At 31.9% G+C, this 26688-nt stretch overlaps 1 protein-coding gene across 2 annotated transcripts; it reads left to right on the top strand.

The window, feature by feature from the left end:
- The first annotated feature begins 1959 nt into the window (after positions 1–1959).
- On the top strand, positions 1960–25368 carry LOC139515939 (eukaryotic translation initiation factor 5-like). Of its 2 annotated transcripts, XR_011662874.1 has the most exons (13): positions 1960–2104; positions 2215–2348; positions 3432–3657; positions 5140–5221; positions 5548–5720; positions 6305–6421; positions 18343–18507; positions 19416–19580; positions 20335–20499; positions 20998–21162; positions 21392–21529; positions 23782–24065; positions 24279–25368. XR_011662874.1 is itself a non-coding variant. In XM_071305710.1 (12 exons), the coding sequence occupies exons 3-12, from the start codon at positions 3583–3585 to the stop codon at positions 23872–23874; spliced, it is 1338 nt and encodes a 445-aa protein (XP_071161811.1). In that variant the 5' UTR covers positions 1979–2104; positions 2215–2348; positions 3432–3582; the 3' UTR covers positions 23875–25368. The 2 variants fall into 2 exon arrangements, 1 of the variants encoding a protein (XP_071161811.1); XM_071305710.1 differs by having other exon boundaries at positions 1979–2104; positions 23782–25368.
- The last annotated feature ends 1320 nt before the right edge of the window (positions 25369–26688 follow it).

The following is a 26688-nucleotide window of genomic DNA, read 5'->3' as shown; positions in this document are numbered from 1 at the left end:
CCCGCATGAGGGGCCTCGTTCTAGGCCGGGTCAAACCAAAGACTTTGAAATGGGTGTTGTTGCTTCTCAAGTAAGCTTGCAGCATTACGAGCCAGTCGGTGAATTAACATATGTTCGTCATTTAGTGACAACAATTGGCAATCATATCACATCTCATCTCGCATCTCTTCTGCCTCCGAGTTTAGTTGGAATTTGAAATCAAGCTAGGCACTGGGACACAACAGTTAAATATAAATTTTAGGCGGCCTGAGTGCATGCATGCCGCTATTTTCCGGCACCGGCAAAATATAAAAATATATGCAATACCAGTTTACCGGCTCTGATTAAAATATCGCAATTGATTGGAAGCCGGCAAAGTTAAAACAAAACTATTTTTATAGACAATAGCTATTTAGCCAGCGTCGACAATAAACGCATTACGGTGAATTTGATAGTTTGTCGGTTCTTTTATAAGAGTGAATTTTGGTATTTACTTTTGAAAAGTATAAAGAAATGGTGATTGTTAACATAAAAGGATCAAATTAATACTCATATATTTAAATTAGATAACAGTTACAATATTTGAGAGACATTTTCACGGCAATAAGCATTTAAAACATTTCTGATCAGTTATGAGTAAAACTAGTGAAAACAAAATTTGAAAAAATAAAAATAAAAAACTGAGCCATTCATTTGTAGGAATAAAATCAAATCAGTACATAGTTCAAAATCAGTCACACAATAATGCTACATGTATGCATTAAGAATAAAATCTCATTTATTTAACGGCTGTATCAGCGACATATATAATTGTATTATATATCACGGTCTCTGTCACAGATCATATGTTTTCGAATGTCATATGAATTCGTGACTATGCATGCCGTTTTTCAATGGGAATTGAGACGTCACAATGCATTCTAAATGACAACGAAAACGAATGAGACGAGGATATGTTGTAAAAAACAAAAGTTGAAAATCTCCGATATCATATCATTTTGATTAAACATGATACAATCTAACAAAATCAATCACATACCTTCAAAATCAACAAAGTTAGAATCAAAGTTGCTTTTGAAATAATAACCGTGTTGCATGAAAAATAGCCACTGCAGCATAATTATACTCAAACTTGTAATTCATTTTAAGGGGTTTTACAAGGATTTGTAACTATACAAATAATTGTTTTTTAGTAGCGACAATTAATAACGTAGAATCCCACTAGCGGTTCCTGAATCGATATAAAAAATAATTTACTTCTATATTGTTGTATCATATAAGTTTTGCATTAAGGGCATACGATACAGTTACAGGGGAGGTAATGACGTTGCTAACGTAAATTGTTATTTTCGCGACGTCAAACGGTGACTTATCGGAAAAAGATGCAGTTTTCGGCTATTTTTTAGCATTCAAACTGATTTAACTTGAAAACGAGTTCATGGACCCCTATTTTTAAAAATGACATTTGGTTTGATTACGGAAGAAGATTATGTGTACCAATTTTCACGAAAACGTAAATAGTGCAATTTTTTAAAATTAGATAAATATACATCCAAAAATTACGGTTTTTTCCTACATTCATGATCATTTGATAAGTTTGTAAAAATAAAATGTACAAATTTATGCAATATTTATATAACACACAAATTACAAATAATTTAACAAAAAACAGATCGTGTTTATCTTTTAAAACATAAAAGTTATGTATTTCTATCGAAAGGAAAAATATGTCCACACATCCGTATTTTAAGGAAATATCTGAAATTTGAATTCCAATTTACTCAAAAAGTAGCACATGAAGGTATATTTTTTTTAACATATTTGATTTGATCAGGTTTAAAATAGCCTATATGAAAATTTTCATCAACTTGTAAATACAGGATCAAAACTGTATCGTATGCCCTTAAAGCATCCTGATATGTGACGTACATCCCTCCCCCTCTTAAATGATACAAAAAAAATCTTTCGTTTAATCATACCACATTCTTTCGACTTAATGGCTGGTACCCACAACTGTAAAACTGTGTTCTCAGCTCTATAGATAATCCAATAAATACCAGTCGAACACATTACATCAACGTCATCCGGGTAATTTCATTATCAGCGCAACCAGAACTCACTGAAGGTCGGTTGTGGTCTACGAACAAATTTTCGTCTAAAACTTTGGAATATGTTATTCTTTGATACTCATAATTCGTCAACACAAACTTTACATTGTTTTCTTTTGTTTTTCAGATTCTGGTATTCCACGGGAAGCAGATTAACGGAATTTTTGCTGACATATTTGGGAGTTGCTAGTTCCCAGGCAAAACGCCAGATTTTCATTACCTCAGCAATCATTAGTCGTATGAAGTTTTTGCGCCTAGACAGTAAGTTTATTTTAAATAATTATGAAGTTTATTATGTGTTTAATTATTTTATTGAAACAGAAAGTTGGTGAGATGTCACAATATTGCGCCATACTGTACAGTTGTGTAACACGTGGGCAGATTATGGAATGGGATTGGCTGACACGTAGCAGACAGCAAGACCTTGTGAAAACATTATCTTACCTTGTGGAATAATACAGAGTTTCTAATATTTATTTCCAACTCACCACACCTGTTATTAAATATTTGAAACATTTTGTTTAATAATCTTTCAACACTGTCAAGAGTAATCAAGATGTTTGGAATTTTAATATGATAATTGAGTTGTTATTTCTGTACTTGAAATATTTTTTTAACCTTTTGGTAAAAATAAAACAGTTAGTGTGAAACATGGGAAATGTCGACAATTTATTCCACATTCCATAAAATTATTGTTTCATACTACATGTATATGGCAATTTTGATTGGCAACTTAACAACCTTGACTGAATGTGTCCATATGGCAAACATGGAATAAAGTAAAAGGTACATTTGTATATTGTCATGGAGTTGGCTTGCTAAACATCAGGTCTCCTACAAACAAATCACTAGAGACAAGTTTTAAAACTGGTCTTTGAATTTTTATTTTCATAATTTGTTCCACTTGATTGTTATGGCGTATCTTTGGATGATAATCTTGATAATTTTTTAATGTGCATGAAGTTGTGGGAATTACGTATCCCCTACAGGATGGTCAATGTACTGAAGACTTTCAAATTGATATTTGCTGCTCTTACGTCAAGTATAGTTGAATGTCTGAACAAGGATTCATGTTTCCGAATGAGATAAGGCCAGTGTAAAATTTTATCCCTTTGACATCGCAGAGTTATAAGTCAATTGCCCTTTTAGGCCAAGAGAAAAGCACTTTGAAATATTCTTACAACCTTGACTTGTCTTTTTGTTAAGACTGGCTCCTTTACTGGGAGATGCTTTATTGCACAATATTTACAATTTGAGCTCTGCATTATAAAATACTATTCGAACCTGTATCTAACCACTCTTATTTCAGCTTTTGTGAAACACATTTTCTTATTATTTTTTCAGGGCCATTGCCGTGGCACTCGAGAAGAATTGAACCACAAGAACACAATCGGACTATTAGTCACTTATTGAGTTTTATGAATTTCCAAAGATTTTGTTGTCATTTATATTATACGGGGAGTGGTAAAAACAGTATAAAAGATTTAATATCATTATGGCTAGTATCAACATCAACAGCGACATTAATGACCCGTTCTACCGTTATAAGATGCCTAGGATCATAGCCAAGGTAAAGAAACTGGATTGTATATTTTTCTAGGCTCTTTCGTGACCAAAACTTATCAATTAGGATTGTTCCACCATATTTGCAACCCCAAAAAATTCTTGTGATAAACAAGAGCCCAATCAGGGATTGAATTTAAGACTGGCAATTGTAACCCACAGCTTAAATTTTGTAGCCCACATATATAGTCCTGTACATGAAAAGCAGATATTCAAGTAGCCAACACCAAATTTTAGGGGCCATTGGCAAGTGCGCCTGCTAATTTCAAACCCTGACATTTGCAATTGAGAAAATAAATGTTTTAACTTATTTGTTTATTGTGATAATTCTTAGGCCTAAAAAAAAAGATATGTTTCCGGTAACATCATTTTGAAAAATAGGGTCGGTAGGTCGGAATTCTTTTTTTTTTTTGACATCGTAAATGAAATCTGGAAAATTATCATGGTTTTTCCAAGTCCGGATCCGTAATTAGTTTCAAAAACCGGAAGTGTGCCATTTGCAATGTTTTTGAAGCACCTGCTGTGCAAATTTCTTGGATTTTAACCTATTTGGAATACCTTTTGACATTAATAAAATGTTTTACTGGCTTTCTATGCAAGTAGAAGCAAGAGAGAAAAAATATTATGTCATCTATCAGAAGCCTGTGTCAAAAACGGGGTCGGTTGATACAATTTTTTAATTATTTTTTTTGAAGATCCAATAAAAAAGTTAGGGTCGGGGCTAAAAAACAGGGTCGGTCGGGTTACTGGAAACATCGATCTTTTTTTTCTCTGCCTTATCAAATTTATCCTTGTTGTAACTCTATTTCCCTTAAATACACTACAGAAAAAAGAAGGGAAATATAAGTATTATTATTATGAATATAATCAAAATTCAGTCACATTCACTTTGTATTATTATAAATAAAGGTCTTTGTTTCTGAATAAACAGCATATTGCAGATGTGAATGGCCAGACAGTAAAATGTTTTCAAATACAAAACTGATTTGAGTGAATGGCAATACTGTGCTAAAATGTAAACTTAAACAACCAAAGAAGTACACAAATGAAAAAGTTTTTATGGGATTGATTCAAATGAATATCTCATTATTGAAATTGAAACACAAAATAGACTAAGATAAGTACAAGAGTGAGCATAACATATGTAGTGTACACAAAATAAAATGAAGAAACAAGTTTTAAATTATAAAATTGAAAATTGAGCATTCTGTACTTACAAATTGAAAAAAATATTTAAAAATGAAAATAAATTAAAAATTTGACTTCAATTATTGGATATCTGTTTTAGACCATTGAGTAATAGTTCCTTGAAGTGTCAGCACCAGAAATAAAATTGACTGAAGGAATTTAAAGAACCAATAAAAATATCTCAGTTAAAACCTTGTATTCTATACACATGTATGTACCATTGAATGAACGTAATTGATAATTATTTTTTTGTTCAATTTATTGTGTATTAAATTATTCATGCATATTTTCTATTTTGTAGGTCGAAGGGAAAGGGAATGGAATTAAAACAGTTATTGTCAACATGCCTGAAGTTGCAAAGGCTTTATCAAGACCACCAACATGTAAGTACAACATATGATAAAAGTACGGGAGAAATAGTGGGTTTTTTTTACAGCCTACAAATTGAAGTGAAAATAACAACTGAAAGAGTTGATAAAGGAAAGTTTTATTTTATTATTTTCATAGAGAATCTTAATATACATTGTATTATTAAATAATTGAAGCACTTGAATTTGGTTGAGAAATATGTTCTGCTAGTTACTTGATAAGTTTCTCATCAAATAATTTAAAATGTTTGGCATTCATGATGTTGGAATTTTTAATTTATCAAATTACAAACTCCATTTAAAAATGTGTTATTCATGTCAGTTTCAAATTTGTATTTCAGATACAACCAAATTTTTTGGATGTGAACTTGGCGCTCAAACTCAAGTTGATTTGAAAAATGACCGATTCATTGTTAATGGCTCACATGATTCTCCTAGACTTCAACAACTATTGGATATCTTTATTAAGAAGTTTGTCTTGTGTCCAGAATGCCATAATCCAGAAACTGTATTGGTATGTATCAGTAGATATTTCTTATAATGCACAATAACTCCCTGTAAAACGAATTTGAAATTAAAGTTGCAGGGCTTGATATTTAGAACTCTTACAAAAAATTGTTTGCTAAGATATTTCTTATTTTTGAAAAGTATAAAAATGCCAATTATCAATATTCATTAGGGAAATATACTAACCAGTCACAGTTGGCTGATTCCATGATCCAACTGACCTCTCTTTGAGAAATATAACTCCAGCTTTAGTAACTTTTTTTTTCATTCTGAAAACCGCTCTCTGTCAAAGACTGTTTAACCTCTAGAAATTTAATGTTTGGAAAAGTATCGAAAAGTAAAATTATGTTTAGTTCTGATCAACCAATTCAATACTTTGAAATTAATTAGCCGTAAAATATAAAACAGACTACAGCTATCCGATGAAAACATGCAAAATGGTAAAATAATAAATTTATTTAGTTTGTTGCAGGATTTAATTCTTTTTGTTTGTTTAAGAGTGGGGGCTGAAAATATGACATTCTAATTTTGACCTTGTATCATGATGCAATCAACCTTAATATATATTTATTTTTTCTTGTACCTTTCTAGAGTGTGTCCCAGAAGAAACAGACAATAGGACAAAGATGTATTGCCTGTGGTTATAATGGAATGGTTGATATGAGACATAAACTAACACCATTTATCATCAAGAATCCTCCAGATATGGTAAGCAAGAAATCGTTCACATGTTTTCATTCACCATCATGAATTCAAAAATAGCACCACATACATAAGATTTCTATTACAAAATATCTTTAGATAGCACCATTGTGCTATAAGGTATTATGGGGAACACTATCCTCAGTACACTATAAGACTGCAACCTGAATAGCATTTAAACAGTCAGTTTGATAAAAAATCACACCTTTCTCATAGTAAATGTAACAGATATAGCAACACTACAACAGGAATACTATTTGCACCTTTAGTTTGACCAACAAAAAAAATCACACCTTTATCATAAAAATATTCCAGATATAGCAAGACTTCACACTGCATACTATTTTTACTTTTAATTTTGAGAGAATTTCACACCTTTTATCAAGAAAGATCCCTTAAGCATGGTAAAACTACAATTGGAAAACTGTTTACATGTTTGTTTTGGACATTAATTATCACCTGGTATGGAAATTATCCTCAAGATAGGAAGGATAGAAAGAACTAACTGAGAACTCACTTTATGGAGACTGATATATTGCCGATTTTTGTCTTGAAGAATCTTTCAGATATAAAAAATGTTTTAAAAAATATTCACAACTTGAATAATTTTTTTTGATAATTATGCCTTTTTATACGACCGCAAAAGGAGTAAGTTCGGTAAGGGCCATATTTGGCCCCAATTATAAAGTTCATAGTTACAAGCCAATAAATGTTTTAAGTTGCCTTAAATACATGTGAGAAAGTTAAACAGAACTGTTTTTGTCAAATTTTAAGTCTAAGACGTTGATTTTTACATCCCAAAAAGGTCAAGATAAAGGATTTTGGTGAAATTTGACAAAATGAGCGGGATTTCAGCCAAATTAATGCCCAGGAAACATAGAGCGCAGGCGTCGACAAACTTAATGTTCAAATATAACATATGAAATGTCTTCACAAACATTATTTTAAAAGAACTTTGTTGTCGACGTATGCGCTCTATGTTTCCTGTCCAATAATCTATTGAAATTTACCCATTTTCATTGATTTTTTCGTGAAAATCAATATGAGTGCAACTTGTGACGTCATAATGTAACGTAGAATCATAAAATTTTCAACAAAATGGCTTATTTCCTATCAAGTCACTGTATTAGCTACAATTTATTGTGATATTGGTCAATAAATCCGAATTTGAAATTTACACTAAAAAAGGGGGCCATTTAAGGACCTTACTGAACATACTCCTTTAAAAATTTCGTCGTATATTGCTATCACGTTGGCGTCGTCGTCGTCCGAATACTTTTAGTTTTCGCACTCTAACTTTAGTAAAAGTGAATGGAAATCTATGAAATTTTAACACAAGGTTTATGACCACAAAAGGAAGGTTGGGATTGATTTTGGGAGTTTTATCCCAACATTTTAGGAATTGGGGGCCAAAAAGGGCCCAAATAAGCATTTTCTTGGTTTTCGCACTATAACTTTAGTTTAAGTTAATAGAAATCTATGAAATTTTGACACAAGGTTTATGACCACAAAAGAACGGTTAGGATTGATTTTGGGAGTTTTGGTTTCAACAGTTTAGGAATTAGGGGCCATAAAAGGGCCCAAATAAGCATTATTCTTGGTTTTCACACAATAACTTTAGTTTTAGTAAATAGAAATCAATGAAATTTAAACACAATGTAAATGACTACAAAAGGTAGGTTGGTATTGATTTTGGGAGTTTAGGTCCCAACAGTTTAGGAATTAGGGGCCAAAAAGGGACCCAAATAAGCATTTTTCTTGGTTTTCGGACCATAACGTTAGTATCAGTAAATAGAAATCTATGAAATTTAAACACAAGGTTTATGACCATAAAAGGAAGGTTGGTATTGATTTTGGGAGTTTTGGTCCCAACAGAATAAGGGCTGAAGGGATCCAAAATTAAACTTTGTTTGATTTCATCAAAATTGAATAATTGGGGTTCTTTGATATGCCAAATCTAACTGTCATGACTGTGTATGTAGATTCTTAACTTTTGGTCCCGTTTTCAAATTGGTCTACATTAAGGTCCAAAGGGTCCAAAATTAAACTTAGTTTGATTTTGACAAAAAATGAATCAGTTAGGTTCTTTGATATGCTGAATCTAAAAATGTACTTAGATTCTTGATTATTGGCCCAGTTTTCAAGTTGGTCCAAATCGGGGTCCAAAATTAAACTTTGTTTGATTTCATCAAAAATTGAATAAATGGGGTTCTTTGATATACCAAATCTAACTGTGTATGTAGATTCTTCATTTTTAACCGGATTTTTGTGACAAAAATGTCGGTTATTGATTTGGGGATGTACGGCGGGCGGGCGGGCGGGCGGCAATCAAATGTTGTCCGTGCATTAACTCATGAACCGTTTAACCAAAGCTTTTAAAATTTTGATATGTTATTCCTGACAACTATACGAAGGTCAGGTTCAATAATGGCGATTTTGACTTTTACCGCTCAGGAGTTATGGTTCTTGAAAGATTGAAAAATGGAGTTGTCCGTGCATTTACGCATGAACTGTTCTACCAAAGCTTCCCAAATTTTAATATGTTGTTACTAATGAAAGAATGGAGGTCAAGTTCAATAATGACGAATTTGACTTTTACCGTTCAGGAGTTATGGTTCTTGAAAGATTGAAAAATGGAGTTTCCAGTCGTGTCCGTGCATTTATGCATGAACTGTTCTACCAAAGCTTCTGAAATTTTAATATGCTGTTACTGATGACAAAATGGAGGTCAAGTTCAATCTTTTACCGTTCAGGAGTTGTGGTTCTTGAAAGATTGAAAAATGGTTTTTCCCGTCGTGTCCGTGCATTTTCTCATGAACCATTCAACCAAAGCTTTTGAAATTTTAATATGTTGTTACTGATGACAAAATAGAGGTCAAGTTCAATAATGACGATTTTGACTTTTACCGTTCAGGAGTTATGGTTCTTGAAAGATTGTAAAATGGCGTTTCCATTCAGGTTGTTGCATTTACTCATGAACCATTCAATCTAAGCTTTTCAAATTTTAATATGTTGATACTGATGACAAAATGGAGGTCAAATTTGATATTGACGATTTTCACTTTCACCATTCATCAGTAATGGTTCTTGTGATATTGCCAGGACACAAATAAATGTTAATAAATCCGGTTTGCTGTCGTTGTGACAGCCTCTTTTTGGTCCTGTTTTCAAATTGGTCTACACTAAAGTCCAAAGGGTCCAAAATTAAACTTAGTCTGATTTTAACAAAAATTGAAATCTTGGGGTTCTTTGATATGCTGAATCCAAAAATGTACTTAGATTTTTTATTATGGGCCCAGTTTTCAAGTTGGTCCAAATCAGGATCTAAAATTATTATATTAAGTATTGTGCAATAGCAAGTCTTTTCAATTGCACAGTATTGCGCAATGGCAAGAAATATCTAATTGCACAATATTGTGAAATAGCAAATTTTTTTTTAATTAGAGTTATCTTTCTTTGTCCAGAATAGTAAGCAAGAAATATCTAATTGCAAAATATTGTGCAATAGCAAGATTTTTAAGTCTCCCAAACAAAGTTTGGAGACTTATTGTTTTTGGTCAGTTCTTATTATTTTTATTATGTCACCCGATCGACAATGTCGGGTGACATATTGCTTTTCCTCTGTTTCTTTTTTATACGACCGCAAATTTTGAAAAAATTTTCGTCGTATATTGCTATCACGTTGGCGTCAGCGTCGTCGTCGTCGTCGTCGTCCTCGTCGTCGTCCGGCGTCCGAATACTTTTAGTTTTCGCACTCTAACTTTAGTAAAAGTGAATGGAAATCTATGAAATTTTAACACAAGGTTTATGACCACAAAAGGAAGGTTGGTATTGATTTTGGGAGTTTTGGTCCCAACATTTTAGGAATTAGGGGCCAAAAAGGGCCCAAATAAGCATTTTCTTGGTTTTCGCACTATAACTTTAGTTTAAGTTAATAGAAATCTATGAAATTTTGACACAAGGTTTATGACCACAAAAGAACGGTTGGGATTGATTTTGGGAGTTTTGGTCTCAACAGTTTAGGAATTAGGGGCCAAAAAAGGGCCCAAATAAGCATTATTCTTGGTTTTCGCACAATAACATTAGTTTAAGTAAATAGAAATCAATGAAATTTAAACACAATGTTAATGACTACAAAAGGAAGGTTGGTATTGATTTTGGGAGTTTAGGTCCCAACAGTTTAGGAATTAGGGGCCAAAAAGGGACCCAAATAAGCATTTTTCTTGGTTTTCGCACCATAACGTTAGTATAGTAAATAGAAATCTATGAAATTTAAACACAAGGTTTATGACCATAAAAGAAAGGTTGGGTTTGATTTTGGGAGTTTTGGTCCCAACATAATAAGGGGCCCAAAGGGTCCAAAATTAAACTTTTGTTTGATTTCATCAAAATTGAATAATTGGGGTTCTTTGATATGCTGAATCTAACTGTCATGACTGTGTATGTAGATTCTTAACTTTTGGTCCCGTTTTCAAATTGGTCTACATTAAGGTCCAAAGGGTCCAAAATTAAACTTAGTTTGATTTTGACAAAAAATGAATCAGTTAGGTTCTTTGATATGCTGAATCTAAAAATGTACTTAGATTCTTGATTATTGGCCCAGTTTTCAAGTTGGTCCAAATCGGGGTCCAAAATTAAACTTTGTTTGATTTCATCAAAAATTGAATAAATGGGGTTCTTTGATATACCAAATCTAACTGTGTATGTAGATTCTTCATTTTTGGTCCTGTTTTCAAATTGGTCTACACTAAAGTCCAAAGGGTCCAAAATTAAACTTAGTCTGATTTTAACAAAAATTGAAATCTTGAAGTTCTTTGATATGCTGAATCCAAAAATGTACTTAGATTTTTTATTATGGGCCCAGTTTTCAAGTTGGTCCAAATCAGGATCTAAAATTATTATATTAAGTATTGTGCAATAGCAAGTCTTTTCAATTGCACAGTATTGCGCAATGGCAAGAAATATCTAATTGCACAATATTGTGAAATATCAAAATTTTTTTTAATTAGAGTTATCTTTCTTTGTCCAGAATAGTAAGCAAGAAATATCTAATTGCAAAATATTGTGCAATAGCAAGATTTTTTTTTAATTGGAGTTATCTTTCTTTGTCCAGAATCAACTTATATCTTTGTTATATACAATATACAATGTATATTCACTTTTTACTACCAACTGATAAATTAAAATAATCTTTACCATGCATTCAGTGATAACAAGCAGTTTTTTTACATCTTAATATTTTATGATGTATTTAAATGAGTAGTTATTGTTGCAAACTCCATTAGAAATTTTAATTGAGATTAGTTTTGGAATAAGGGAAAGGGGGATGTGATTAAAAAAATTGGGTTCAATTTTTCTCATTTGAAATTTCATAAATAAAAAAGAAAATTTCTTCAAACATTTTTTTGAGAGGATTAATATTCAACAGCATAGTGAATTGCTCTAAGAGAAACAAAAATTTTAAGTTCATTAGAACACATTCATTCTGTGTCAGAAACCTATGCTGTGTCAACTATTTAATCACAATCCAAATTTAGAGCTGAATCCAGCTTGAATGTTGTGTCCATACTTGCCCTAACCGTTCAGGGTTCAACCTCTGCGGTCGTATAAAGCTACGCCCTGCGGAGCATCTGGTCTGTATTATTATTATTATACTTCCACCTAATTTTGTCCGCCCGCTTTCTCAGAGCCAAAAGTACCAATCCGAATGATGGTGCACTATAACAAGGAACCCTGACTCCCCAGAGTCTGTGCAAAATTGGAACTAAAAAATGGCTGCCATCACCATGGAAACGGAAAAATGGTGAAAAAATAAAATTTTGGAGTTCCTTGATCTATTTGAGAATGCTTAAGCTTAAAATCTTTAGATTTTAATACAATGTAGGTGCCCACTATATACAGGTTTTGGATGATTTTGGCACATTTTGGAACTGCTATGTTGCCATGGAAACTACACCAAAAATTTCAAAAATATGGAAATGCTCCAATTTTTTTGAAACTTTAGCATAACGATGAGCAACTTTGGTAGATGTGGAATTTGGCGTTGGAATTTCCAAAATGTCTGCCGTTTCCATGGAAACAATGCAAAAAGGTCAAAATGCTCCAAAAACTTCCGGGTTTGGTGAATAACTTTGGTATGCCTGAACTTAAAATCATCAAATTTTTATGCAATATAGTTGTCCACTATATACAGGTTTTGAATGATTTTGATAATCATTGGAACTACTATGTTACCATGGATACAGGAGCAAAAATTTCAGAATGCTTCAAAATTGGTGAAACTTGATATGATTGTTAACTGTCAAGTCTAGATATAACTTTTGAAGTTGGAATTTCCAAAATGGCCACGGTTGCCATGGAAACTGCAAAAATGTCAAAAATTCTCAAAATGGTTTTAACTGAATGAAATTTGATATTATTGGTAACTGACAAGTTAAGATGAGACTTTTGACTTTAAAATTTTCAAAATGGCTGCCGTTGCCATGGAAACGGTATAAATGTGAAATACTTTAAAATGCTCTGAATATACTGAACATTTACAAAAAGATGAATAGCCATGCATATTTGTGCATTTACTGTTAAACAAGTTTGAAATGGCTGCCGCTTAGTGGCAATAGGGGGAAGGGTGACATCCGCTATTGCTTGCAATGGCAATTCTAGTTATGTCACCCGATCGACAATGTCGGGTGACATATTGCTTTTCCTCTGTTTCTTTTTCTGTATTATTATTATTATTATACTTCCACCTAATTTTGTCCGCCCGCTTTCTCAGAGCCAAAAGTACCAATCCGAATGATGGTGCACTATAACAAGGAACCCTGACTCCCCAGAGTCTGTGCAACTTTGGAACTAAAAAATGGCTGCCATCACCATGGAAACGGAAAAATGGTGAAAAAATATAATTTTGGAGTTCCTTGAATTATTTGAGAATGCTTAAGCTTAAAATCTTTAGATTTTAATACAATGTAGGTGCCCACTATATACTGGTTTTGGATGATTTTGGCACATTTTGGAACTGCTATGTTGCCATGGCAACTACACCAAAAATTTCAAAAATATGGAAATGCTCCAATTTTTTTGAAACTTTAGCATAACGATGAGCAACTTTGGTAGATGTTGAATTTGGCGTTGGAATTTCCAAAATGTCTGCCGTTTCCATGGAAACAATGCAAAAAGGTCAAAATGCTCCAAAAACTTCTGGGTTTGGTGAACAACTTTGGTATGCTTGAACTTAAAATCATCAAATTTTTATGCAATATAGTTGTCCATTATATACAGGTTTTGAATGAATTTGATAAACATTGGAACTACTATGTTACCATGGATACAGGAGCAAAAATTTCAGAATGCTTCAAAATTGATGAAACTTGATATGATTGTTAACTGTCAAGTCTAGATATGACTTTTGAAGTTGGAATTTCCAAAGTGGCCACGGTTGCCATGGAAACTGCAAAAATGTCAAAAATTCTCAAAATGGTTTTAACTTAATAAAATTTGATATTATTGGTAACTGACAAGTTAAGATGAGACTTTTGACTTTGAAATTTTCAAAATGGCTGCCGTTGCCATGGAAACGGTATAAATGTGAAATACTTTAAAATGCTCTGAATATACTGAAAATTTACAAAAAGATGAATAGCCATGCATATTTGTGCATTTACTGTTAAACAAGTTTGAAATGGCGACCGCTTAGTGGCAATAGGGGGAAGGGTGACATCCGCTATTGCTTGCAATGGCAATTCTAGTTATTCTTCCTCTTCCTCTTCTTCTTCCGCCACTTTAAAAATGAACTTGTCCGCAGCGGTTCTCCTAAACGGCTTGTCAGATTTACTTAGGATTTTACAATATGTTAGACTAACATGTCTAGGTGAGCCATCAATGTTTCGTTTGTGCATTGGGGTCTATTAAGGGGTATTTTGGGGGGTAGAAAGGAGGGAAGGGTTTACTATAGAACCCTATGGGATTTTATTTTATAAAATTTTCAAATGAATATAACTTGAAAACTGTAAGTGATAGATACATGCAGTCTTCAGAAATGATTATGTGACAATAAAACAAATCACATGAAATATAGGGGGGTCCCGGGGGGTCATCCCTACCCCCTCCAATTTGAGAATATGCTTTTATCTTGTAAACTGTGCAGATCCCCACCCCTAAATCATATATATTCTTGAATGGGACGATAAAACAAATCAAATGAAGTTAAAGGGAAGTCCCCGGGGGTCATCCCCACCCCGTTCAATTTGAGAATGTGCTATTATCTTGTAAACAGTCCAGATCCCCACCCCTAAACCATATATATTCTTGTAGGGGACAATAAAACAAATGAAATGAAATAAAAGTGATGTCCCTAGGGGCTCACCCCACCCCCTCTTGTTTGAAAACTTGTAAACGGTCAACATCCCCACCCCTAAACCATATCTATTCTTGTATGGGACAATAAAACAAATCAAATGAAATTAAATTGAAGTTCCTGGGGGTCACCCCCACCCCGTTCAATTTGAGAATGTACTATTATCTTGTAAACGGTCCAGATCCCCACCCCTAAATCATATATATTCTTGAATGGGACGATAAAACAAATCAATTGAAATTAAAGGGAAGTCCCCGGGGGTCATCCCCACCCCGTTCAATTTGAGAATGTGCTATTATCTTGTAAACAGTCCAGATCCCCACCCCTAAACCATATTTATTCTTGTAGGGGACAATAAAACAAATGAAATGAAATAAAAGTGATGTCCCTAGGGGCTCACCCCACCCCCTCTTGTTTGAAAACTTGTAAACGGTCAATATCCCCACCCCTAAACCATATCTATTCTTGTATGTGACAATAAAACTAATCAAATGAAATTAACTGGAAGTTCCTGGGGGTCACCCCACCCCGTTCAATTTGAGAATGTGCTATTATCTTGTAAATGGTCCAGATTCCCACCCCTAAACCATATTTATTCTTATAGGGGACAATAAAACAAATGAAATGAAATAAAAGGGAAGTCCCGAGGGGGTCACCCCACCCCCTCTTGTTTGAAAACTTGTAAACGGTCAACATCCCCACCCCTAAACCACATATATTCTTGTATGGGACAATAAAACAAATCAAATGAAATGTAGGTAAACCTCTGGGGTTACCACCACCCCCTCCTGTTTGAATACTTGTAAATGGTGGAGATCCCCACCCGTAAGCCATATATTTTCTTGTATTGGACAAAAAATCAAATCAAATGAACATGGGACCATATAGATGGCGAGTTATGGGAGCTTTGTTTGGGAGACTTCGTAACAGCATCCTGTTACAATTACTTCTTGTTTTTTAATTGGAGTTATCTTTCTTTGTCCAGAATCAACTTAAATCTTTGTTATATACAATATACAATGTATATTCACTTTTTACTACCAACTGATAAATTAAAATAATCTTTACCATTCAGTGATAACAAGCAGTTTTTTTACATCTTAATATTTTATGATGTATTTAAATGAGTAGTTATTGTTGCAAACTCCATTAGAAATTTTAATTGAGATTAGTTTTGGAATAAGGGAAAGGGGGATGTGATTAAAAAAATTGGGTTCAATTTTTATACGACCGCAAAAATTTTAATTTTTTTGGTCGTATATTGCTATCACGTTGGCGTGGTCGTCGTCCGAATACTTTTAGTTTTCGCACTCTAACTTTAGTAAAAGTGAATAGAAATCAATGAAATTTTAACACAACTTTAGTTTAAGTTAATAGAAATCTATGAAATTTTGACACAAGGTTTATGACCACAAAATGAAGGTTGGGATTGATTTTGGGAGTTTTGGTTTCAACAGTTTAGGAATTAAGGGCCAAACAAGGGCCCAAATAAGCATTATTCTTGGTTTTTCGCACAATAACTTTAGTATAAGTAAATAGAAATCAATTAAATTTTAACACAAGGTTTATGACCACAAAAGGAAGGTTTGTATTGATTTTTGGAGTTGAGGTCACAACAGTTTATGAATTAGGGGCCAAAAAGGGCCCCAAATAAGCATTATTTTTGGTTTTTGCACCATAACTTTAGTATAAGTAAATAGAAATCTATGAAATTTAAACACAAGGTTTATGACCATAAAAGGAAGGTTGGTATTGATTTTGGGAGTTTTGGTCCTAACAGTTTAGGAATAAGGGGCCCAAAGGGTCCAAAATTGAACATTGTGTGATTTCATCAAAAATTGAATAATTGGGGTTCTTTGATATGCCGAATCTAACTATGTATGTAGATTCTTAATTTTTGGTCCCGTTTTCAAATTGGTATACATTAAGGTCCAAAGGGTCCAAAATTAAACTTAGTTTGATTTCAACAAAAATTGAATCCTTGGGGTTCTTTGATATGCTGAATTTAAAAATGTACTTAGATTTTTAATTATTGGCCTAGTTTTCAAGTTGGTCCAAATGGGGGTCCAAAATTAAACTTTGTTTGATTTCATCAAAAATTGAATAAATGGGTTCTTTGATATGCCAAATCTAACTGTGTATGTAGATTCTTAATTTTTGGTCCAGTTTTCAAATTGGTCTACATTAAGGTCCAAAGGGTCCAAAACTAAACTAAGTTTGATTTTAAACAAAAAATAAATTCTTGGGCTTATTTGATATGCGTTATCTAAATATGTACTTTGATTTTTGATTATGGGCCCAGTTTTCAAGTTGGTCCAAATCAGGATTCCATATCAAGTATTGTGCAATAGCAAGAAATTTTCAATTGCACAGTATTGCACAATAGCAAGAAATATCTAATTGCACCATATTGTGCAATAGCAATTAATTTTCAATTGGAGTTATCTTTCTTTGTATAGAATAGTAGTTGATAATATATGTTGGAAATTTGTGAGACATGACTATGATGTCATTTTCTATTTTTATTTGCCAATAACTTAATGTAAATAACTTCATTGGAAATTTGCCAATATAAAATGTTGCTGATGAAGCTTTTTTTCCTTATCTTATCTAAAATGTTTTTAGATAATGTATGTTGGACATTTGCCAGACATGACTATGATGTCATTTTCTATTTTTATTTGCCAATAACTTTATGTAAATAACTTCATTGGAAATTTGCCAATATAAAATGTTGCTGATGAAGTTTTTTTTATTGTTTTATACAATAAACAATGTATATTCACTTTTACTACCAACCAATCTTTACCATTCAGTGATAACAAGCACTTTATTTTACATTTTAATATTTTATGATGTATTTAAAAGAGTAGTTATTGTTGCAAACTCCATTAGAAATTTGAATTGATATCAGTTTTGGAAAAAGGGAAACGGGGATGTGAAAAAAAGGGGGGGGTTTAAATTTTTCTCATTTCAGATTTCATAAATAAAAAGAAAATTTCTTCAAACATTTTTTTGAGAGGATTAATATTCAACAGCATAGTGAATTGCTCAAAGGCAAAAAAAAAACTTTTAAGTTCATTAGACCACATTCATTCTGTGTCAGAAACCTATGCTGTGTCAACTATTTAATTTTAGATTTAAAAAGTTTGAAGAAGAAATCTTTAAATGATTTGTAAAATCTTGACATTTGTTTTGTGTAAAAAAAAAACCATGTAATGTCAAAACTTTGATCACAATCCAAATTCAGAGCTGTATCACGCTTGAATGTTTTGTCCATACTTGCCCCAACTGTTCAGGGTTCGACCTCTGCGGTCGTATAAAGCTGCACCCTGCGGAGCACCTGGTTAAGGATTGGATGATGTTTCTACCACACAAGCATTTTCAATCATTGACATATTGATTAAGTTTTTACCTACTGATGATAAAATCTTCATTACTTTTGTGCTTTACAATTACATGTTCATGTACAGATAATATTCTTGTCCTCTGACATTTGAAACAATATACTGAAATACGAAGAAAAAACTGTTGTAGTTAAAATGATGTTATATTTTTTTATTGATATTTATAGGATCCAGCAGCAACTCCAACTAAAGCAAGTAAGAAAGAAAAGAAGAAGAGTAAAAAATCTGACAAGGAGAAAGATGATGATAGAGCAAGTCCAGAAGTTAATACTCAGGAACAAATGGCTGCTCAAAGAGCTAGTGGTGGCATCATCGATGCTCCAGTAATTAAGGTAAATTGAAAGCTTTTTACAATGCTGTCAGCCCAAAATAACATGAACTGTACAACTGAAATTTTGCATTTTGTGCATTCACAATCTATCCTTTCTTTTCCAAATGCTGATATAAGACTATTACAAGTAAATCTTGCTTATTTTGTCGACACTTTTAACAATAGTCCTTTTTATAACTGGACAACACTTAATAAGGCTGGTAGCAGTATAGACATATTTAAACAAGTTTCAACTTTGAAAAGGACATTGTTAAAATGATTAACATAAGGACATTTTTGGTAATGTACTGTTAACCCTTTCCTCCATAATGACGCATGTGTAGTACCTCAGTTGAAACGCTTTTACTACAAAATGTCTGCATCAGACTTATAAAAATTAGCATCCAATATGAAAAGGATATTCATAAGAATATCTGATTTGAATTTCATTGATGAAATATTCATTTTCACAATGCATTAATACTTTAAACCTGATGATTTTTTTTTATTAAAAAAATCCTATGCAAATCAAGTATGTAAGAAAATAAATTCCATGGAGGAAAGGGTTAAAAGGTTAAAATATATCTTTATTAAACATATTAAGAATATTGTATTAAAAAAATTCCCTTCCTACCTAATATACAAATGATGAGACACTTATGTTGGATTCCCCTACATGAATCTGATGATTGAACTGTCAACTTTGATGTAAATATAAAGATAAAAAAAATACATACTTACATATGAAAATCAAGTAGATGTTGAAAAATTGCCATGAGACTATCCACCCGAGTCTAAATGCTGTAGATGTAAGCAATATATGTACAGATATATATTTTTAACTGCACACTATCTTGTGGGTACATGTAGGCTTTATAATGCAAATATGCTGTAATCACTTGAATGAAAAAATGATTTTCATTATTTTAGAATCACGAGGAAGAGGATGATGAAGATTGGGGAGAAGACTTTAGTGAAGATGCTGTCAAACAGAGAATGGAGGAACTCAGTGAAGCTGCCAAACAAATGGCATTTACTGATGATCTGGAGAAAACTATTGAGGAAAGACTCAATATCTTTTATCATTTTGTGAAGGTAGGAAGTAAACACACATATATAAATACTAAAGAATAGGAAGGTTAATGTTTATCATAGTTTTGTAAATAGCATACTTCATGCCACGAAAGGAAAAATTTTGGTTCCATTCTGAAAAAATAGATATTGGACTGGAGCATTAATCACACACCTTAAATTTTACTAGCAACTGAGCAGAGTTCGCGAAGTCTTTTTTCCCCTGGTGGTCCTTGAAGAAAATCTGCTGGTCCTCACTATTAATCTATTGAAAAATACTAAAATTGTGTCAGTCCTATGCAAAATTTTGGTGGTAAAATCCTGAGGACCACCACTTTTCGCGAACTCTGAGTAAGTAGGGTTGCCATTTGATCTCATCTCTTTAAACAACTAAAACACACTTCTCAGGTTTTTAGGGTGGTCTATTAATTTAACATATCAATGGTTAAAGAGGTTTATATGGAAAATCTTATGTGTGATGACCCTTCTGAAACCAATTAAGTTGACAAGAAGACAATGAATAAGACTTATTCAAGTTATTGGTTGGTATAAATAAACACAATCAAATCATCTGAGAGTAATTAATTTAGGAACATATTTAACAAATATGTAGTTGATAACTACTCTTCAATGAATGGAAAAAAGGTCTTGTTTTATTTTAATTCAAAGTACTAACAGAAAGGGAAGAAAAGTTATACGAACTAATATAAATATTAGGCAATTGAAAATATTTAATTTGTAAGTATCAACTAAACATTATCATTTATTTGTATTGTAGAATAAAATTAACAGCAGTGAGGGTGTTGTGGGAGCTATGAAGGATATTTTCAGTGAAGCAGAGAGACTAGAAGTCAAAGATAAGGCTACCATGGTTCTTGTTGAACTTCTATTGAATAACAAAATTATTCTACAACTGAAACAGTATAAAGTTTTGTTTCTCAAGGTATGTAAAATGTTTCAATATATAGAGTGGAGTCTTGTAGAATTTTGTTAAATGAAACTTTTATTTTAATATCCATGGACTGTGTTAAGTGTTGGTTCAGTGAATCACTGGTTTGGTCACATTAACATGAGAAAAAAATCGTTGAATGATGAAAACAGAACAAAAATTTAGATAGTTCAAAGTAGCCATTAAATGTATATGCTTTTCATATGTAAAAGTTTTTATAATTGCCTTCATGTACAAATCTCTAGGCCATTCCTTATCAAAATATTAGTTAAAGCCATGCAGAGTTTGTATCTTGATATTTGATAAAACGAACACGTCTACACTGGATAGAAGACACTATGACTATATTAATATTAATTTAAATAATTGTTCAAGGAACAATGATGTTCAGTGGTAGATATTAGGATTATATTAGAACCAGGACAAGAAACGAAAAAAATATGGTCCACTGCTATTTATTTAAATAGTTATTTGTGTGGGTTTTTTTTTCAGTTTTGTTATGAGAATGACAAAGCCCAGAAGTACTTGCTGGGAGGATTAGAACAGTTAGTTGGTGTCCACAAAGATGATTTGTTACCCAAGATGCCACACATACTGAAGACATTGTATGATTTTGACATTCTTGATGAGAAGGTCCTAATTGATTGGGGAGACAAGGTAAAATGATTTGTTGATATTGAATATAATTATTTTCGAATTTAAAATGAAAAGATAGATATGTTTATCAACAGAAAGTTTTAGAGCCTTTAATGTGATTGTGGCAGTTGCAATATCTTATTGAATTGAAATTATGACATACACTTAAGTGCAATAGCATAAGAAAACGGAATCAGTTTCTAGATATAAGTAAGATGCAAAACTGTAATGGAAAATTTTATTGTTTCAGGTTTCTAAAAAATATGTTGACAAGAAATTAGCAGAAGAAATCCACAACAAGTCTCAGCCATTCATCAGGTGGTTGAAAGAGGCGGAGGAAGAGGAAAGTGATAGTGACGAGGAGGATGAGGATGATGAAAATGTAGAGGTAAAAAATTTGTAAGGGTTCCACGGAACCCAGTGTCTCGCCTACTTCTGCTGTTAATGGCAGACTCAACAAAAATGAGGAAAAACATCAATAAAAATTTCCCTCTCGATACTGTCTTTTGATTGAAAGAAGCTTCCAAGTTTGGTAAAAAATTCAGGATAGTTTATGAATCTAATAAATGTTTTATAAACTTTAACTGCAGACTGTATGTAATGTTAACTGGAAGGAAAACTAAGTCCATTTATAAGTAAAATACGGAAAAAGTGAATTTTTTTTTTACAAATTTAGCTTCTGAATAATATCTTATGATCAGAAACAAGCTTTTGTCTAAGTTTGGTAGAAATCCAGGATAGTCTAAGAACATTATAAAAATTTTAAAAACTTAAACCACAGAGTGAATGTTTCGTTTCTGGCAAAAAAACTAAGTCCATTTATAAGTAAAATACGGAAAAGTGGAAATTTATTTTTACAAAATTTTCTTCTTGATACTATCTTATGATCATAAACAAGCTTCTGTCCAAGTTTGGTACAAATCAAGGATAGTTTATGAAAGTTATTAAAATTTTAAAAACTTTAACCACAGAGTGAATGTAATGTTTCCTCGCAGAAAAACTAAGTCCATTTATAAGTAAAATACGGAAAAGTGGAAATTTATTTTTACAAAATTTTCTTCTTGATACTATCTTATGATCATAAACAAGCTTCTGTCCAAGTTTGGTACAAATCAAGGATAGTTTATGAAAGTTATTAAAATTTTAAAAACTTTAACCACAGAGTGAATGTAATGTTTCCTCGCAGAAAAACTAAGTCCATTTATAAGTAAAATACGGAAAAGTGGAAATTTATTTTTACAAAATTTTCATTTGATACTATCTTATGATCATAAACAAGCTTCTGTCCAAGTTTGGTACAAATCAAGGATAGTTTATGAAAGTTATTAAAATTTTAAAAACTTTAACCACAGAGTGAATGTAATGTTTCCTCGCAGAAAAACTAAGTCCATTTATAAGTAAAATACGGAAAAGTGGAAATTTATTTTTACAAAATTTTCATCTTGATACTATCTTATGATCATAAAAAAGCTTCTGTCCAAGTTTGGTACAAATCAAGGATAGTTTATGAAAGTTATTAAAATTTTAAAAACTTTAACCACAGAGTGAATGTAATGTTTCCTCGCAGAAAAACTAAGTCCATTTATAAGTAAAATACGGAAAAAATGGAATTTTATTTTTACAAAATTTACTTCTGGATACTTTCTTATGATCATAAACAAGCTTCTGTCCAAGTTTGGTAGAAATTCAGTATAGTTTAAGAAAGTTATTAAAATTTCAAAAACTTTAACCACAGAGTGAATATTTGTGGACGCCGCCGACGACGACACCGACGACGACGGAATGTAAGATCGCTTAGTCTCGCTTGTTCGACAAAAGTCGAAGGCTCGACAAAAATAGTGGACTAAAACCAACAAGATTAGAAGTATTAAGTGGTTGTTTTGTCCTCCATTAAATGAGTTCGACTAAATATATATTTTGATTAATTTTGAAACTAGTGCTGTTGTATAATATAAATAATTTAGCACAGATTCATTTATTTTAATGGATACTAATATCCGTCATTTGAGGGGGGAGTGTATGTTGAATGGATGTTTGATTTCATGATTTTGCAAAAGTCTGCATAGAAAGGATACATGAAATTACATTACTTGATTGAATATTCAATTTTTAATTTGTTTTTAGCCACACAATTTGTATCTCAAGAGTGGTAATGAAACTACAGAACAAAGAAGGATTCTTAAAGTTTAAACTTGTATGATCAAAGTGGCAAAAGTGTTCTCTTAAAATTTTTGTAAACAGTTGTAGCAATGCTCTTTTTTTTTATATAACTGATTCAGACCTTTGTTGCTTGTTATCCTTTGCTGCCACTGAATGTGTGGACCCCCACAATCTCATCCATACCATTTATACTAACATGTAATTAGGTGACTGCTATTTAAAATTTTCAAATATAAAAAAAAAAGACTATATACACATTTTTAAAATAAAAGTCACAGCTAACTTTTGACAATCATTTTAAACCACTGGTTAGTCCGAAAAATAAACTTGGCAAAGTCGTTTATTGCACCAATTGTTAGGTTGTTGTACTGTCCAATATTATTGTTAATCCTGTTGTCCTTATTATGTACTGTAAAATGCATTTAACTGTCAATATTACATTTCAAATTAGAGTTAATATGTTAATCTTATGTGTTACAGGTTGTGTATTCCCATTCTGGTAAAGTTGGAGAAGTGAAAGAAGAAAAGAAAGTTGAACAAGAAGAAGACGACTTTGATATTGATGCTATCTAAGGGACACAACTGTGTGATGACTTGTAAATTGTAAAGGGAAACAACTTTAGATATCTTATAACCCAAACTCTTGTAGGATATTTTCTTGTGTAGATAAACATGTATTCAACAAATCAAAAATTGTATATTGGTCTTGAAAAACCTGAAAGATATATTATTTCTTTGTTATTGTTAAGTGCTACATTAAGGAGGTAGACCTAGGTTAAGGGAGATAACTCATAAAATCACCAGTATGTTTGTGTCAACCACTTTCATAAATATCTTCTAAGCTTCTAGGTAGAATAGATTACTTCCACTCTGTTTCAGGAAAATGCTTAAAAAACATTGGTGAAACTTGACTTTTACAAACGCATTACTGATTTATAGAGTTATCTCCCTGAACCAAGGTCTACCCCCTTAAACAGGTCTTGTATGGCCAAAATAGTTGCTACAGTTGCTGAATTCTTCATTGCTTTCCTAGTCTCTTGTCTGAAGCATGTGTTTCAGATTTAGTTTTTAAAATAGACAAAAATCAACATTGAAAAGTCGATTCTAAAATCATACTCTTTGACAGTCCAGTATGTCAGGATTGACTATTTTAGATCTTTTTCTCATATCTTGCTTTTGTGTTGCATTGCTAATGATGAATTTTTTATAATCAGATGTTTCAGAATATTTTTAATCTGATTGTCAGTTCTGTGTGCTCATGTTTGTATATTACAAAGCATTTGACAATTTTTATACATCATCAATGTCAAAATACAACTTGTTTTAAAATACCATTGAAATTAACAATACAGATAAATAGATTGTACTTTTGTGCTGTTAATTCCAGGTTTCCTTTGAAAAGATTTCATCATGCAAGTTGAGAAGATATTGTTCATAATTCATGTACATGTTTTATCTAGCTTAGTTTCAAGCTTAACAGAACATATGACGATTAATTTGAGGCAGTAGACATTTCTCAATCTTGATATAAGAATGACTTGTTCAAGTTAAATAAAGATTTAACCAAAAACATAAATTTTCAATGGTATATTCAAACCTGGTTTAAATGTCAAAATTACCATTATTGAGATGATGTTTTTTTGTCAGTGTATCCATTATTGTAAATAGAAACAACTAAGACGTTATGGTTTTAAATTGTTATTTTTAATGGTGGGAATATATAATTATGCTTGAATTTGAACAACATTAAAACCATTGTACATCTGCATAAAAAGTCCTTATTAAAAAAAAAAGTGGTGATACCAAAAATTGAGAAACTGGAATGAACACATACATGGTTTTAGCTTCACTTTTCTGTTCTTTCTTTATTTACTATCAATTTCAAAATTTAATAAAAGTTTTATTCACTGATTCAATTAGAAATTTTATCTGATCACATAGTTATTTTGTACATTCCAGTTTACATGATATATCAGTTATTATTTGGTAAATGGACAGATTGATTTAAACATAATTTGTTAAATGTCTGTGATCTGTTGTACTAACAAAATAAACTTGTTGATTGAATATTTCTCTTGTGTTGTATTATACCTGATTTAATCTTTGGTGTTGTATTATAATATTAAGAGGTACACATGCCTTTAACAAAGTGAATAAATTTACTGAAGCCTAAAGCTACATCAACACCAAAAACAAGACATTTAGATATTAATGCGAGAAGTACATTTAAAATAAAGAAGCCATAATGTTTGCTTTTGCATTCACAATTTACAATGGAAAGAAGTTCTGCATACATGCTTAAAAATAAATTGATCTCAGCATTAGATTTTCTCACAGCTTGGTGTCCTTTATTTCACTTATTATTACCCAAAAATGTCTGAAACCAATTAGTCAGTTAAAACTTGAACTTGACACAATTATTTTGGGATTTATTTTCAAATTTTCATCACATTATCTAATATGCTGACTATCAACAAAGATGACTTTTGTTACTCAAAGTTAGGGGGGTACTTTAAAAAATTGTATTGTGGTACTGCATAAGAACGATGGCTGCAAGGAGTAAACTGCTTTGATTTGTTTCTTGACCGCATAATATTTTCAAAATGGCCTTTTAGAATGTTGTGTATGGCCTTAAAAAGAAAATAAGATCTAATATTACTTTTTTGCACGCAGAAATTAGATTTAATGTACACTTTTAACTATCTTCATTTTGTTTGGTAAAATATCAATTTTGGTATGAGTGCCAATGAGACATCTCTCCATCCAAGTCACAATTCATAAAAGTAAACCTTTATAGGTCAAAGTCAATCTTCAATTTAAGTCTAGTTTAGAGCCTGGTCATATTATTGACTCTTGCTTGGTCAGAATTTTCATTTTACAAACCCCTTTTTTGCCTTCCTACCTTCCCCCTTACCCCCCTTTTGAAGAATATTATGTTATATTTATACTAAGGAGACCTTAAAATAAACAATTTTCAATATACTCTAATATTTAAGATTCTACAAACAAAAGCTACGTTTAATTATTGATCATTTGTATCCTCCCTGTTATCACTATAAAGGAGGGGCGAAAGATACCAGAGGAACAGTCCAGACTCGTAAATGATCGTTGTCTTCACTTATTTCATTGGACACATACATGTAATGAAGTCGGTAGTTGATTAAATAATTTTATTATGTAATTACAAAGTTGAGATGATTTCTAAAGTTCAAATGTTCGAATGTTCACAAACTGATTTTAAAGTTGAATTGCTCGAATGTTCACAAACTGTCTTTAAAGTTTAGTTGTTTGAATGTTCACAAATTGTCTTAAGTTGAATTGTTCGAATGTTCACAAACTGTCTTTAAAGTTGAATTGTTCGAATGTTCAATATCTCACACGGACAAG

This window comes from Mytilus edulis, chromosome 3 (assembly GCF_963676685.1).
Source record: "Mytilus edulis chromosome 3, xbMytEdul2.2, whole genome shotgun sequence".
Taxonomy (NCBI): Eukaryota; Metazoa; Mollusca; class Bivalvia; order Mytilida; family Mytilidae; genus Mytilus; species Mytilus edulis.
The sequence above is the reverse complement of the archived record's forward strand: the minus strand, read 5'-3'. Positions and strand labels throughout refer to the sequence as shown.